Source organism: Phycodurus eques, chromosome 8, assembly GCF_024500275.1.
Source record: "Phycodurus eques isolate BA_2022a chromosome 8, UOR_Pequ_1.1, whole genome shotgun sequence".
In the NCBI taxonomy this organism is placed as follows: domain Eukaryota; kingdom Metazoa; phylum Chordata; class Actinopteri; order Syngnathiformes; family Syngnathidae; genus Phycodurus; species Phycodurus eques.
The window spans coordinates 20,971,037-20,987,842 of NC_084532.1; the positions used below are offsets into that span (position 1 = coordinate 20,971,037).

Sequence of the window (16,806 nt, forward strand, 5' to 3'; positions counted from 1 at the left end):
CTGAGAGGGTTCCATGGTGTAATGGTTAGCACTCTGGACTCTGAATCCAGTGATCTGAGTTCAAGTCTCAGTGGAACCAGTACTTGTTTTTTTCAATTACTTGGAAAGTTTATTTTGTATTGTGTGCCGCCCTATGAAATCATATACCCCTCCCAAATGTATTTTTCGGTGTCAATGGTTTAATGGTTAGCACTCTCACTCCAGCAGTCTGAGTTCAGTTGAACCTCGACTCTTCTGTCATTTATTTGGAAGAGCGGTGCTTTTTGTAAATACCTGTGATACCATATGCCCCTTCCATTGTTGTTGTGAGGGTTCCATGGTGTAATGGTTAGCACACTGGGATTTGAATCCAGTGATCTGAGTTCGCGTCTCAGTGGAACCAGTGCTTGTTTTTTTCAATTACTTGGAAAGTTTATTTTGTATTGTGTGCTGCCCGATGAAATCATATACCCCTCCCAAATGTATTTTTCGGTGTCAATGGTTTAATGGTTTGCACTCTGACTCCAGCAGTCTGAGTTCAGTGGAACCTCTCCTCTTCTGTCATTTATTTCGAAGAGCGGTGCTTTTTGTAAATCAATGTGATACCATATGCCCCTTCCATTGTTGGTGTGAGGGTTTCATGGTGGAATGGTTATCTCCTGAGTTCAGGTCTCGGTTCAGGTCTCTGACTTCCTTGGGCAAGGGAGAAACTGCAATACTTTCAACCATGTTCCAAGTTATTGCTAAAGTTTTACAGGTCCCACCAAGACACGAACTCAGATCACTGGATTCAAAGCCCAGTGTACTAACCTCAGGTTGTACACCATGGTGTTCCATGGTGTAATGGTTAGCACACTGGGCTTTGAATCCAGTGATCTGAGTTTGAGTCTTGGTGGGACCTGTAAACCTTTAGCAATTACTTGGGACATGGTTGAAAGTGTTGCAGTTTCGACCCTGCCCAATGAAGCCATTTTTTCAGTCACTTGAAAAAAAATAAAAAATCCTGCTTTGTGACAAGCCCAATGAAATCATATGACCCTCCCAAATCGGCTTGAGGGTTTTATGGTGGAATGGTTATCTCCTCAGTTCAAGTCTCGGTTAAACCTGGACGACTTTATCAATTAACTTTAGTACATTTTGTGCCGCCCTATGAAATCTGATACCTCTTACAAAGTCCTGTGAGGGTTCCATGGTGTAATGCTTAGCACTCAGGACTCTGAATCCAGTGATCTGAGTTCAAGTCTCAGTGGAACCTCTGCTTGTTTATTTTCAATTATTTGGAAAGTTAATTTTGTATTGTGTGCCTCCCGATGAAATCATATACCCCTCCCAAATGTATTTGAGGTGTCAATGGTTTTATGGTTAACACTCTCACTCCAGTAGACTGAGTTCAGTTGAACCTCGACTCTTCTGTCATTTATTTGGAAGAGCGGTGCTTTTTGTAAATACATTTGATACCATATGCCCCGTCCACTGGTGGTGTGAGGGTTCCATGGTGTAATGGTTAGCACACTGGGGTTTGGATCCAGTGCTCTGAGTTCAAGTCTCAGTGGAACCTGTGCTTGTTTTTTTCAATTACTTGGAAAGTGTATTTTGTATTGTGTGCCGCCCGATGAAATCATATTCCCCTCCCAAATGTATTTGAGGTGTCAATGGTTTAATGGTTAGCACTCTGACTACAGCAGTCTGAGTTCAGTGGAACCTCTACTGTTCTGTCATTTATTTGGAAGAGCGGTGCTTTTTGTAAATCCCTGTGGTACCATATGCCCCTTCCATCGTTGGTGTCAGGGTTTCATGGTGGAATGGTTATCTCCTGAGTTCAGGTCTCGGTTCAACCTGTACGACTTTATCAATTACCTTTAGTACATTTTGTACAGCCCTATGAAATCATATGCATCTCACACACTCCTGCAAGGGTTCCATGGTGTAATGGTTAGCACTCTGACTCCAGCATTCTGAGTTCAGTGGAACCTCTCCTCTTCTCTCATTTTTTGGAAGGTGCTTTTTGTAAATACATGTGATACTATATGCCCCTTCCATTGTTGGTGTGAGGGTTCCATGGTGTAATGGTTAGCACACTGGGCTTTGAATCCAGTGACTTGAGTTCGAGTCTCGGTGGGACCTGTAAAACTTTAGCAATTACTTGGGACATGGTTGAAAGTATTGCAGTTTTTACCCAACCCAATGAAGTCAATTATATCAGTCACGTGAAAAAAAAAAATTCTGCTTTGTGGAAAGCCCAATGAAATCAAATGCCCCTCCCAAATAGGCTTGAGGGATTCATGGTGGAATGGTTATCTTCTTAGTTCAAGTCTCTGTGAAACCTGTACGACTTAATCATACAAAGTACATTTAGTGCCGCCCTATGAAATCATATGCCTCTCACAAAGTATTGTGATGGTTCCTTGGTGTAATGGTTAGCACTCTGGACTCTGAATCCCGTAATATGAGTTCAAGTCTCAGTGGAACCTGTAATTGTTTTTTTCAATTACTTTGAAAGTGTATTTTGTACATTGTGTGCTGCCCTATGAAATCATAGGCCCCTCCCAAATGTCTTTGAGGTTTCAATGGTGTAATGGTTAGCACTCTTATTCCAACAGTCTGAGTTCAGTGGAACCTCTACTCTTCTGTCATTTATTTTGAAGAGCGGTGCTTTTTTAAATCTCTGTGATACCATATGCAGTAGTCATGAGGGTCCCATGGTGTAATGTTTAGCACTCTGGGCTTGAATCCAATGATCTGTGTTCAAGTCGCTGTGGGACCTGTACAAATTTGTCTATTCCTCGGAACAGGGTTGAAAATATTGCAATTTGTGCCGTGTTTCAATTACTTGGAACAGGGTTTAAAGTATTGCAGTATTTTGTGCCACGCCCGATGAAATCATGTACCCCTCCTTTGTCGTGATGGTGGCATGGTTCGAGCCCTAGACTTCGAGTTCTGTGGTCCGAGTTCAAGTCTCGCTGGTACCTGTACTGTTTTGTCAATTTGGGTTTGCAGTTGTGCCCCGCCCTATGAAATTATATGCCCCTCACACAGTAATCATGAGGGTGTCATGGTTAGCACACTGTGCTTTGAATCCAGTGATCTGAGTTCGAGTCTCAGAGGGACCTGTAAAACTCTATCAATTCCTCTGAACATGGTTAAAAGTGTTGCAGTTTGTACCCTGCCCAAATAAGTCATTTATCAGTTATATCAGTAATGTGCAGCCCTAGCAAATCATATGCCTCTCACAAACTCCTTCGAGGGTTCCATGGTGTTATGGTAAGCACTCTGGACTCTGAATCCAGTCATCTGAGTTCGAGTCTCAGTGGAACCTGTGCATGTTTATTTCAATTATTTGGAAAGTGTATTTTGTACATTGTGTGCCGCCCTATGAAATCATATGCCCCTCCCAAATATCGTTGTTGTTTCAATGACGCAACGGTTAGCACTCTCACGACAGCAATCTGAATTCAGATGTCAGTGGAACCTCTCCTCTTCTTTCAGTTATTTGGAAGCGGTGCTTTTTGTAAAGCCCTGTGATACCATATGCCCCTTCCATTGTTGGTGTGAGGGTTCCATGGTGTATTGGGTAGCACTCTGCATTTTAAATCCAGTGATCCCAGTTCAAGTCCCAACGGGACCTGTACTTTTTTATCAATTACCTGGAATTTGAAATTAGTACATTTTGTGCCGCCCTATGAAATCAAATGTGTCTCCCAAACTCCTTTGAGGGGTTCCATGCTGTAATGGTTAGCACTCTGGGTTTTGAATCCTGTAATCTGAGTTCCAATCTCAGTGGGACATATACTATTTTGTGAATTACTTGGAACAGGGTTAAAGGTTTTGCAGTATTTTTTGACCCGGCCCGATGAAATCATGTACCCCTCCTTTGTCGTGATGGTGACATGGTTAGAGCTCAGGACTTCGGTTTGCATGATCCGCGATGATCCCGTATTTGTCATGAGGGTCCTGTGGTGTCATGGTTAGCACTCTGTGCTTTGAATGCAGTGATCTGAGTTCAAGTCTCAGTGGGACCTGCAAAATTTTGTCAATAACTCGGAACAGGGTTGAAAGTATTGCAGGTTGTGCCCCACCCGATGAAATCCTTTATATCACACGATGTCACTATCACAATATTATTTGTGCTTTGTGTAAAGCCCTTTTAAATCATACGCCCCGCCCAAATTCCTTTGAGGGTGTAATGGTTAGTGCTCTGGACTTTGTTTCCAGTGATCTTTTTTTCAAGTCTCGTTTGTACCTGCATCCATCCATCCATCCATTTTCAACACCGCTTATCCTGGTTAGGGTCGCGGGACACTGGAGCCTATCCCAGCTGACTTTGGGGCGGAAGGCGGGCTACACTCTGAACTGGTTGCCAGTCACAGGGCACATATAGACACAGACAACCATTCACTCTCACATTCAGACCGTCACTGAGTGGGAACTGGACCCACACTGCCTGCACCAAAGCCAGGCGAGTGTACCACCACTCCTTTCTCTGCACATGTACAGTAGCTGAATTTCCACCAGCACCCTGCAGGCTGATGGCGCCGGTGGCGGACGTTAACCCGGTCCACACCTGATCTGGTATGGAATTTTTTGGATGAACGCTCATATTTGTTTTAAGCCGGATGCTCTTCTCGGCGCAACCCTCTGCATTTATCCGCGCTTGTGTCCCCATCGGGCTGCATTGCCCTATGAAATCATATGCCCTTCCCAAATAGGTTTGAGGGTTTCATGGTGTTAGCACTCTGAATCCAGTGGTCTGAGTTCAAGTGTCTGTGGAACCTGTACTCTTTTATCAATTACCTGGAAGTTGAATTTAGTACATTTTGTGCCGCCCTCTGAAATCATATGGCCCTCCCAAATGTCTTTGAGGGTTCAATCGTGTAATGGTTAGCACTCTGGGTTTTGAAACCTGTAATCTGAGTCCAGGTCTCAGTGGGATGTATACTATTTTGTGAATTACTTGGAATAGGGTTCAAAGTTTTGCAGTATTTTCTGCCCCGCCCGATGAAATCATGTACCCCTCCTTTGTCGTGATGGTGGCATGGTTAGAGCTCAGGATTGAGGGTTAATTTGCAGTATGTTTCGCGATGCCCTATTAAGCTATATGCCTCTCCCACATTAGTCAAGGGGGGCCCATGGTGTAATGGTTAGCACTGCACTGAATCCAGTTATCTGATCCGTGGGACCTGTACTCTTTTATCAATTACCTGGTAGTTCAATTAGTACATTTTGTGCCGCCCTATGAAATCATATGCCTCTCCCAAGCTCTTTTAAAGGTTCCATGGTGTAATGGTTAGCACTCTGAGTTTAGAATTCAGTGATCTGAGTTCAACTTTCGGTGTGACCTGGACAAGGTTGAAGGTATTGCAGTTTGTTCCCCGCCCGATGAAATCATATCAGTCACTTTCGTGCATTGTGTAAAGCCCTATGAAATCATATGCCCCTCCCACATTTGTCATGAGGCTTCCACGGTGTAATGGTTAGGACTCTTGACTCCAGCAATCTGAGTTCAAATCTCAGTGAAAACTTTACTCTTATATCATTTACCTGGATTAGGGTAAAATTATTCGTGCTTTGTGCAAAGCCCTGTGAAACCATATGCCCCTCCCATCTCTAGTGTGTGGATTCCATGGTGTAATGGGTCTGGCTCTGGACTTTGTTTCCAGTGATCTTATTTCAAGTCTCGCTGTTACATACATTAATTGGGTTTGTAGTTTTTAAGTGCCACCCTATGCAACTATATGCCGCTCCAGCCGCTGTCACAAGGGTTTTATGGTGTAATGCTTAGCACTCTGACTCCAGCGATCTGAGTTCAAATTTCAGTGGAACCTCTACTCTTATATCTGTTACTTGGAGCAGGGTTGAAAGTATTTTGTACCCTGCCCGATGAATTCATGTACCCCTCTTTCGTCATGATGGTTAGAGCTCTGAAGGTTGAAGTACTTGCAGTATGTTCTGCGCTGCCCAATGAAACTATGTGCCCCTCCCACATCAGTCATGAGGGTTCAATGGTATCATGCTTATCACTCTGGACTCTCACTCCAGTGATCTGAATTCAAATCTCAGTGGAACCTCTACTCTTATATCACTTACTTGGAAGATTTCGTGCTTTGTGTAAAGCCCTATGAAATCATATCCCTCTCCTGTGAAACCATATGCCCTCCAAGCTCAGGTGTGAGGGTTCCATGGTGTAATTGTTAGGGCTCTGGACTTTGAATCCAATGATCTGAGTTTAAGTCTCAGCTGGACCTGTACTGTTTTGTTAGTTAGTTGGAACAGGGTTGAAAGTTTTGCAGTACATTGTGCGCCGCCCAATGAAACAATATTCCCCTCCCACATATGTTGTGAGGTTTCCACGGTGTATCAGAGAGCACTCTAGACTTTGAATGCAGTGATCCCAGTTTACGTCTGTGTGGTTCCTAATCTCCTTCGTCACATGGTTTGAATTTTTTTAAATTATTATTACGGTGTGCTATCAAACTATTTACCCCAATCCAGCCCACCGTGAAGCCTTTTACGCAGCGTATGAGTGGTTTCCATTTGTAATGTTAGCACTCTGAATCAGGGTTCAAGACTTGTGGGACCTGACCAGGTCTTTCACTTATTGAGAATATGGTTGCGCAAGGACAGGTTTCTTCACCAAGTCTAAAAACAAATTTGACCACTCTTAGCAGTCTGCAAAATTTCATCAAACATCCACACTGATGAGAGTGGTCTTGGAATCAGGACAATTCTATGTCGCAATATCCTGATCTAGTACACTTGAACAGAGACAACACAATAAGCTTCCTGTGACAATAGAACCTTTCCACCTCCTGAGCCAAAGCTCCCTGTTGGGCATTGTCACATTTCCTCTTTTAAAGGTTCCATGGTGTAATGGTTAGCACTCTGAGTTTAGAATTCAGTGATCTGAGTTCAACTTTCGGTGTGACCTGGACAAGGTTGAAGGTATTGCAGTTTGTTCCCCGCCCGATGAAATCATATCAGTCACTTTCGTGCATTGTGTAAAGCCCTATGAAATCATATGCCCCTCCCACATTTGTCATGAGGCTTCCACGGTGTAATGGTTAGGACTCTTGACTCCAGCAATCTGAGTTCAAATCTCAGTGAAAACTTTACTCTTATATCATTTACCTGGATTAGGGTAAAATTATTCGTGCTTTGTGCAAAGCCCTGTGAAACCATATGCCCCTCCCATCTCTAGTGTGTGGATTCCATGGTGTAATGGGTCTGGCTCTGGACTTTGTCTCCCTGTTGGGCATTGTCACATTTCCAGCGGTATTCTCCTGGAATTGTGTTTCCTGTCGATTTTTCATCATTATTTTCTAACCCATCCACCCTGTCTCCTCAGCCTGACTTTGTTTGCCAAGATCTGTGAGAAGACGGTGCTGAAGCGTGTGCTTAAGGAGCTGTGGAAGCTTGTGATGAACACCATGGAGAAGACGATTGTTCTGCCGCCGCTCACTGATCAAACGGTAAGTGCACATCAGTTTAGAAATGCATAGGTCATATAGGCATGCACAAGAAGCCACGATGGAGGAGTACATCAAAACGGCTGTACAAACCCAAGTATTCAAATCCAAATACAATTGAAAATGCAAATGCAAATCCATAGGGACTGTTTTGCCTTGTCAGCATGAAAGTTTAAACTAACCTATCTCGCATGCACAGACAGAAGTCACAGACATCATTTATAACAGTAATAATAATTTATATATTTATAACATTTGAACCGAATTCATCCACCTTTGCCTTTGACACAGACTCCACACAGCGACACAATAATCAGATAATGAAATGCTGCCATCTCTTGTATTTAGTGTTATTTATTCAAAAAAAACACTCATTTCCCGGCAATGTAGAATACCTTCCTCTGTTACCGCTATGATACTACAGTGTTACCCCGCTGTATCGCAGCACATCCCCCACCATGTGGAACGTATATATCTGTCACAGAAATCCTCCTTATGTTGCAGAAATCTGCGTTGTTGTTTTTTTTACAGTATACTTGCTTCAATCAATAAATCAATCAATTCTTTATTTATATCATACATAAAAAGCAACACACAAAACAGGTGAAAAAAGACAAAAACTAATTCCTCCAACTCGCCCTCAGTTTCTGACTCCCACACTCCCATGGGGAACTTACAATATGCCTTTGCATGTGGCAAAGGAGAGCCTCGGTCACCAATGCACTTTCCAGACATTTAGTGAAACACATAAAAACAATGAGCACACACATGCAAGAGCTGCTGTCAGCCTCAGCTCACAACCAGAGACTCACGCACAGACTCTCCGACATCACACAGCACTCCACCTGGTCCCGCCTCTTAACGGCACAAACGGCATATTTTGTATATATTTTATGCTTTTTTAGGGGGGTGTACAAATACATTTACAATGTGTTTAAAGGGTGTGTTTTAATAAGTTTAAAGGTTTTTAAACATGTGTGTGTGGGGGGGTAAAACTACTTGTACATTTTCAAATATTGTGGGTAGGTCTGGAAAAAATCCCCAGGATGGGGGTGGGTTCACTGTAGCTCCAAATGCAGAACATTCTTTACCACCATTCTGTGTCAGTGCCATTTATACAGAACAGTGACATAAATGAAGGCGTGAAAATGCCTGCTTTCACAGGAAGTAAAGCGGCACGCACACACACATGCACACGCACTAGCCGTTAAGTTGGCATGACAAGAAAGGAAGATGGGGGAGGAATGTGTGTAAAGGAAGAACACAAAGGCGCCTTGAGTGTGCAATTCAAGATGGCTCTGACCCTCTGATTAACAAACGGTATAGACAACAATCAACCCACACTCATACACACACATTATATTCCACATTCCACACTAAAGGAGTGCATCTTATCATTTGCATACCAGCTCAGGTCTGCTCTCCACTATGTCAGCCATTCTTATCCTAAAGGATGTGGCCCTCCTCCAAAAAAAAAAAAAGTAGCATACATTTTGGAAAGCAGCCTGTTGTTTTGTTTTATTTTATATACGTGTGCTCTATCTGTGTTTGGTTATCATTTGAAGAGCCTCATATCACTGTTAAAAATAATTGGTTACAAAGTAAGTTGTATTAAAGTCTTCCACACTTATGATGGTTCCTCATCCAGATGTTAAGACAGGAGTCAATTGGTTCCCTCCAGGACTTGTGGGGGTATTTTCTGTGACTGATGTGGGGCTCTTTGCAGCTTGACTGACCCTTCTTTCTGGTTGTTGTGATTACTATTACATCCTGCTCCCACCGCTCTCCCTCCACAGATGATTGTAAGTAAAGCACTCCTGCGTGTCTGTCTGTCTGTCCGTCTGCGGTGGTTGGTTTCTTCTTGCTATATGTGGCTGCGATCTCCCCCTGTTTGTTTGTTTTTTTTTGCCCCCACCCACCCTGCATCTCACTAGCCTCTCTTGCGTCCTCTCTTTTCTTCCAGTGTTAATAAAAAAAAAGCAATGGTGACAAGGAAAATAGATCATAATCATGACAAAAGAGAGTTTCTTTTACAGTATGAAAATCATAGAGAGGTAACTTTAATAATGCATTACACTGTGATTTTATTCTTTTACTTGCTATTATTGTAAAATAAATTTTTTTTTACTTTAAATATACACACACACACACATTTAACTGCACACAAGTCAGCATTTTACCAAATTTAAATAAAAGAAAAATTAACACTGTTCATCTCTTCTTCTCTTCCGTCCTTCTACTTTGTCTTTTGACAAGACAGTCGCATGGTGCATTTCTGGTTGTGATAGGCCCCCTGACCCTTCTCCAAAAAAAAAAAAAAAATCTCAACCAATCAGTGCTCTCCTTCTTCTGTCTCCTCTTCCTGAGCCCGCCACTCAAACAGGAAGTGGCACGCCTCGCTTGTGCCTGGTGTTGCCTTGTTTCTTCTCATGCACCGGGACCCCAAAGCGAGGGTCAGTCGGATCCCTCGGATGTCTGCCACCTTTCCTTTCACACCTTTCTCACCTGTTTGAAGTGTTGCCCCCCTAAAACTCCCCCACTGTGGGTTTGTTGCTTGCATCTGATCTCTTTCAACACTGCAGTCTTCTCCCAGTGAAACTGTACGATGCTGTACTGTGCTGTTTGTCTCTCTGCAGACCTTTCATGTTGGTCTGTCCTGATTTGGTCTCATGTTCTGTTGTTCACCAGGATTACTGTAAAGATGGTTCTTGTCTGAACAGTATTGCTTTATAACCACAGTGGGTTCTAATGTACAGCACAAGACATTGTCAAGCAGTGGCTTTGGTTCAAAATGATGCTTTTAATATGTTGGTCAGAAATGCTCGTAATACCCTTACAAGTCGAGGTAATGACATAAAGGTGGTACTGAGGGTAGGTAATCAAAATATTTTAAATATATATGTAGTTGGTTAATATTAACAATTCAGTGTGAAATATGGCTCAAAACCCCAAATTCGTGGCTAAACATCCTCTGTTGTGACCTTCCCTATTAATGAATTGCCCCTGGTGTCTGAGTTGTGGGGTTCACAGTGTAATGGTTAGCAAATGGTTAGCATTTTGAATCCAGTGGTCTGAGTTCCAATCTCAATGAGACCTGAACTATTCAACTGTCTCCCATTAGCAAAATACTCCTTCTTGACGTGAAAGGTGAAATGTTAATGCAAAAGTTTTCATCTTAAAATTCCCGCCTCTCAATCCATGTTAAAAAAAAATAACTCCTCTTACTTCCGGTTTTTGATTTAACCTTGCAGCCTGTTTAGGGAAAAAAAAAAAGTTGGACTTGCTCGGATTGGTCCGCCGCTTGCTGCCAAGTACAAGAAAAGATGATGTCTGGTCCCTCAAACGTCACGAGACACATACTTTTGCTTCGTGTTTGAATTTAGTCTGCAGGCCGTTTAGGCAGGATAAGCCATTATGCCTCGTAAAACCTTTTTCTCTATAGAAATCACGTGCCCCTCCCTCATGATTTGATGTGGTTCAAGGGTGTAATAGCACTTTGTCTAAATCCAGTGATCTATGTTAAAATCTTGATGGGACCTGCACTATGCTGTCCCCCTTAGTTTACCCTAGAGATGGATAAAAGTTGGTGACATGTTATTGGAAAACCATAGAACTTGAGTTTAAACAAATATAGCCATAAAGCACATCACATGTAAATGCCCATTGATACAAGCCACTAAAGAGCATCGCTAAGAAGTACTTTATTATGTTTTGTTAAGACACATAAACATACATACAAAGGAAGTCAATGAAAATTTGGTAATTACACATTCCATTACAGTTACATTGAACTATGCATATACATCATAGCATTAAATACTATACAAATCCAGTCATTTTGCATGTTCTTTCCTCGTATGCCAAGTATATTCTTTTTATAAAGTAAATTGCAGTGTTCGCTTTGGAGAGCATGCTAAATAAAAGGAGGTGCCGATTCTTCTATTGACGACGTCCCAAAATGTGGGCTCATCTTGCTTCTGAGTGCAGCAACTGGCGAGTGCTCCATGTATTAACCTCGTGCTCTCTTTCCAGGGGAGGCTGAAGAGCGCTTCTCACAGCGACGTAAGGACTAAACCCCTTCAGATGTGTCTCGTCTCTCTCTCCTCCGTGTCTTTGTCAATCTCCCTCAGCTTCCCACTGAAACAAAGTCGTGGAAATATAGATTTTGTTTTTCCCACGCTTCCTTATGTTTTCACACAACTCCTGTGTTTATAAACCTTGAAATGGGCCTTATTAGATGGTAACTGCCTGCAAACCCCCTGCTGCACTTCATTGACGTACAGTTAGGTCAATTTTATTTCCTTGACACGCTACCACAGTAGATTTGCAATAAAACAATCCAGATGTGATTGAAGTGTAGGCTTTCAGGTTTAAATGGTTTAACAAAATATGACATTTACCATATTTTTACAGAGATTTCATGTGGAATACATGTATATTTCCAGGGGCTCTAAAGTACTTAAATAATTGTTAATAACGAGTGCCACTAGCGAGACAAATTTGTGACACTGGCGTGTGTGGAACCCAAATGCAGTACATGGGAACACAGATCCAGTTGGGATTGACTTTTAATGAAAACTGCAACAAGTCCAGTAAGAAACGGGTCAGTAGACATAACGATGAGGCAGGAAGTCCAGGGGCAGATCAAGAAGATCAATCTGCAGAAAGCTGCTGGAGAGTCTTTCACGGGAGAATAGCGAACAATCTGGCAAAAAAAAAAAAATGCACCTTTAACCTAAAATCGCAGACTAGTGCATTTCACAGCACAGGCTCTTGATTGATTTTCGTGTGTCCCGGTGGCAGGTGCTATTATTTTCTCAAGTGTTTTAGATCCATTGTGGTAGTGTATCAAGCCATAATCATAACTCTGGCATTGTCCAAACTGTATATCGAGGCGCACATAGTGATTTAGTCACACAGCAGGATGAAGATGGACTTTCACGAAATGCCGATTGTACCTGCGCCACACTATTGTTAAGCAGCTAGTTCTGTATGTGTGTGCGTGTCTGTACTCACTGTGTGTGTATGTATGTGTGTGCAGCTGAGTGCTTTGGAACATGGGGGGAAAAAATTATTTGCCTGAAATTTTCTAAAGCGGTGACTGTTCATGTATGTCGCTGTCTTCTGTGTAACGCTGCCTTGCACTGCACTTTTATCATGATCAGTCACAATAAAGACTCACATCATAACAATTGTCCTCTTTCCTTTCTCCTTCCTTCTTTCTGTGTCTTCCTGCAGGGCACTCAACTCATCTTTAACGCTGCCAAGGAGCTGGGTCAGCTGTCCAAGCTGAAGGTATCATCAAACGTTTTCTTTGCGATGATTCCCCCATATCTAAATAAAATAGAATTCAGTCTATGGTGCGCATTGTTGTATTAGCCGCAGCCACTGAATGATTTCTAAGACAGACCTATTATTGGACACATACTGTGCCGCCCCCTCTGGTGTGCACAACTTAGCCTATGGTCTGGCATTAGTGCACAGGTGTCAAACTGGTGGCCCATAACTACGATGTGGCCCGTGACAAAAAAGCGTTTGACACCCTTGCATTAGTGTGACACAGGTTGAGTTGATTAATGTCAAGAAGAAGTAGACAGTCAGTAAACTAATCTAAAGCCAAACTCCAGCAGTTCTTATTGTTTCCACTGAGCGGTGAGAATAGATGCATAATAATAATATAATAATATGCACATTGTTGGATGAGCATTTGCATGTATTACTGTAGTGTTTATGCTAACATGACAGTTTGATGGTTTAAAATGAGCGCAATAGTGGTCATTTACATTAGCTTATCAATTGATTTCCCATTGTATGTTAGCATTAAGCTAGCAGACTTATGTTCGGCTAGTAATGATGACAGTGACGCTGTGTTCACAAGTACTCACATCTAACCTTTATGATGAATACAAAGCTTGAAGCATGAACACTTTGCCTCTCATTTGGAGAACAGCCAGCTATCTGACGAGCTCAACACTGCATGTTCGGGGAACGGCAGAATACATAAATACGAGAGACTGCCAAATTTACTTGAGGAAATAATCCCGCCAAACAGAAGCTACAATACTGCTCGTGCTGCAAGAAAATATCCACAACAGAAATATTATGTTGCATTTTCAGCATGATGAGGGCGTGTGGGCTTGAGCAGAGCAGATCTGAATACTAATCCGAATGTGTGCAGATGTTTTTCAAACCGTGAACAGTTAACACTTTGACACGGAGCTCATAGAAAAATTATTGAACCGTAAATATGATTTGGGTGAGTTTAAAAAAAAAGCGAACAAAAGACAACAACGTGACGCTTCCGGGATTGGGAAAATCAGCAAAAAGGCTGCATCTTGCTGCAGGGGTAAAAGCTGAGCGAAAAGTCTTTTCTTTGTTTTGTAGTAGTTCAAGATTGACCCTAATCGCGCTACTTCCTGTTCAGGAGCACATGGTTCGCGAGGAGGCCAAAGCTCTCACGCCCAAGCAGTGTGCAGTCATAGAACTAGCCCTGGACACCATCAAGGTAGGAATACAGACTCTTTTGTTATTACATTGTCGTAGGTCCTTTGAGATTTCAGCTGTAATTGCCATAAATCAACCTAAATGCAGAACAGAAATAACACATTAAAGTCACACAAGCAGTTACAGTCAGACCAATTAAATCGAAGATGAGTTCAAGACAGCTATTAAAATCCAATTTGGAATGCACATGGACGGATTTACTGGTATCAGTGCTACAAATATGAAATATTAGAAACTTGAGACAGGGTTTAAATACAGTGAAAATGCCTAAATGTGATGATCTTTGTCTTTAGACATGGTGAAGCAGCATGTGGCTCACTGTCGAAGGTTATTTTGAATGTCTTGTTCCAAGGAACTGGAAGCAAATGTGTTTGTCATCACGAAGCAGCTCAATATTCAGTATAAGTGTGGCACAGCTGCCATGTTAGTCAGAAGACCTTGTACACTGAACTTCCTGGCATTTGCTCTAAGCAGTTTTACCACATCTTTCCAAGAAAGAAACAGCAGGATTTGGTTGTGCTGTCCCAAGTGTTAAGGATACATCCCATTGCCATGCCCTTTGGGATTAGTAAAATCAAACAAAACATGGCTTTTATTCAGTTGCCGACCTCCCAAAGCGATAGACTGCACTCCCAACTTGTTACCCCTCAGACAGGGAATTTATATACTACAATCATAAGCACAAACATTCTTTGAATGTGGAAGCTCTGTGTGACTCAAAAGGTCAGAACAAAGGTTGTGGCGAAATAGCCAGAGTTAGTTAGCCTCTTCCAGCAACACTTCCAATTCCAGCACTTCAAACTTCATTTTTGCACTTGAGGTGGTCTCCCAATTTTTCATGGTGAAAACCATGTGACCTATTTAAGGAGCGGTCTCCAACAGTTTTGCAAATGTTGCCAATTGCACCACAATCTTAGAAGATTACGCATAACACAGCCACCAACACTATTTGAGTGGACACGCAATTTAGAGCCTGCTATTTGGGATCGTAGTAAATCTGGCCCTAGGTGTTTAACTTTGGAAGTTCCAGTGTACACATAATCATCAATGCTTCAATTGTAGTCAAAACAACTTTCAAAGAACCCTCTTTGTTGAGCAAGAAGTGTGAAAATACAGCTGTAGAGCCATTTATGTATATGTACAGTATATGGATAATGTGGTTCTTCTTAATTGTTTAACAGCTGTTGCCCGGCTTTTTATTTTTTTCAGCAATATTTCCACGCTGGTGGCGTTGGTCTGAAGAAGACATTCCTGGAGAAGAGTCCCGACCTGCTGTCCCTCCACTACGCCCTGTCCCTCTACACGCAGGCCACAGACAAACTTGTTAAGACCTTTGTCCAGTCGCAGAATGCACAAGGTAAATTTAAATTGCCTCCCCCCCCCCTTCTAAGTTAATTTTCTGGTCTATAGCGGTTCCAGCATTACTCTTTGAGGTGTCATTCTAGTGTTTCCCCAAATGCAGTGTGCTGTATTCTAAAAATACGTATGCTCTGCAACACAAGCTGCAGGAGACAAATAGTCTGAAATGCTGAGTCTCATGGTAGCCTGCGCTGCCTCCGGAAACGCAGAGGATTTCTTTCACAGAGTCCAACTGCTGTTTGCAATGAAAAGAACAAACGTCCACCCTTCACCTTGTCATTTGTTAAGCCTCCATTTATTTGACTGTCAGGCAGCCACATAACAGCTGTCTTGTCCATGAGCACCTCTGCTGGAAAAACTTTTTAAGTGGAGGAGTGGTAAGATTTGTTTTTACAGCTGTATCACCTTTTTGAGCTACAGCAAGGCCCTCTCTGCTGATGTGAACACTATCAGAAGCACTGACCTACATTTACAAATGTAATTGTCAATTATAATATTTATTTGATTAAACTATTAATTTATTCACAACATTATAATCCCTTTATTTCGTAGTGTTTGTCAGTAAGTGTATGTCATTTTGACTATGTGCTGCCATGTTAATCTCACCTGCCCAGGACTTTCAGAATCAGTAGTGTTAGCCTATGTAATTTAAATCATATTAGCAATGGAAGCGCGTTCTTTAACCAATCAGTTTTCAAATTTACCTCAGATGGCCAGCTAGGTGGCCCAAAACAACATCAGCATTTTTTCATCTTCTGATTGGTCAGGGCAAGCTAAGGTTTACAAGCAAAATACATCTGTAGCATTAGCACGTGTATGTATTCAGATCATGTATTCAGATTATCCGGCCATCCTTTTTCTGTACCACTTACATGTCATGTAATTCGATAAATATTGATTCTGAACTGCTCCAGATTATATACGTGGCACAGTTGTGTGCTGTTATATTGCGTTTTTGGATTGTGTTGATGGTTTCTATAATTGTGATAACATAGTAAAGTTATTAACTAATTCACTGCCAGCGTTCCCAGTTAACATGGATATTTGACTTCTAAAGCCGTCAATGGCAGTGAATGTGTTAAGAGGTGGATGAAGTCGGTTAAGTCCTCACTGAAGGCCCAGCTACAAAATGTATGGCCCACAACGGCTTTATATATTACAGTAGTCCCACTTTTAAAGCACCTGTCAATGTTTTTAATATATTTTTTTCTCCTTTCTCTGTGCACACCCTCCTTCCGCCCGCCCCCAATTCTGTGGGACAGTGTTCGGCGGCAAGGGGGTGCGGTTCACCGCTAGTGAGGATGTTTACCCAGAGAAGGGTATGTTGCTCCCAGGCTGAAAAGTCTTGAGCCATCCAGGACTACCAGAAAGAGTCCAACTCTCTATTCCCTATTTCCCCTGCACCTCCATGTATCTCCAAACTCCCCACTGCCTGCGTAGGCTGAATACACTTACCCCCCCCCCCCCGCCCCCCCTCTTTTCCTACATCGGCCTTACACCG

At 42.3% G+C, this 16,806-nt stretch overlaps 1 protein-coding gene and 4 non-coding genes across 5 annotated transcripts in view; all 5 read left to right on the forward strand.

The window, feature by feature from the left end:
- The window catches only part of unc13a (unc-13 homolog A (C. elegans)), a 109,512-nt gene that overhangs the window by 83,576 nt on the left and 9,130 nt on the right, over positions 1-16,806 (forward strand). The window contains 5 exon segments of the mRNA XM_061683000.1: positions 7,322-7,445; positions 12,681-12,737; positions 13,867-13,947; positions 15,156-15,303; positions 16,568-16,624. Coding sequence (XP_061538984.1) covers positions 7,322-7,445; positions 12,681-12,737; positions 13,867-13,947; positions 15,156-15,303; positions 16,568-16,624 — 467 coding nt within the window.
- On the forward strand, positions 8-79 carry trnaq-cug (transfer RNA glutamine (anticodon CUG)). Its single transcript has one exon. It is a non-coding gene; the product is annotated as a tRNA-Gln (tRNA).
- On the forward strand, positions 1,466-1,537 carry trnaq-uug (transfer RNA glutamine (anticodon UUG)). The gene has a single exon. It is a non-coding gene; the product is annotated as a tRNA-Gln (tRNA).
- trnaq-uug (transfer RNA glutamine (anticodon UUG)) lies at positions 2,032-2,103 on the forward strand. The gene has a single exon. It is a non-coding gene; the product is annotated as a tRNA-Gln (tRNA).
- trnaq-cug (transfer RNA glutamine (anticodon CUG)) lies at positions 3,224-3,295 on the forward strand. The gene has a single exon. It is a non-coding gene; the product is annotated as a tRNA-Gln (tRNA).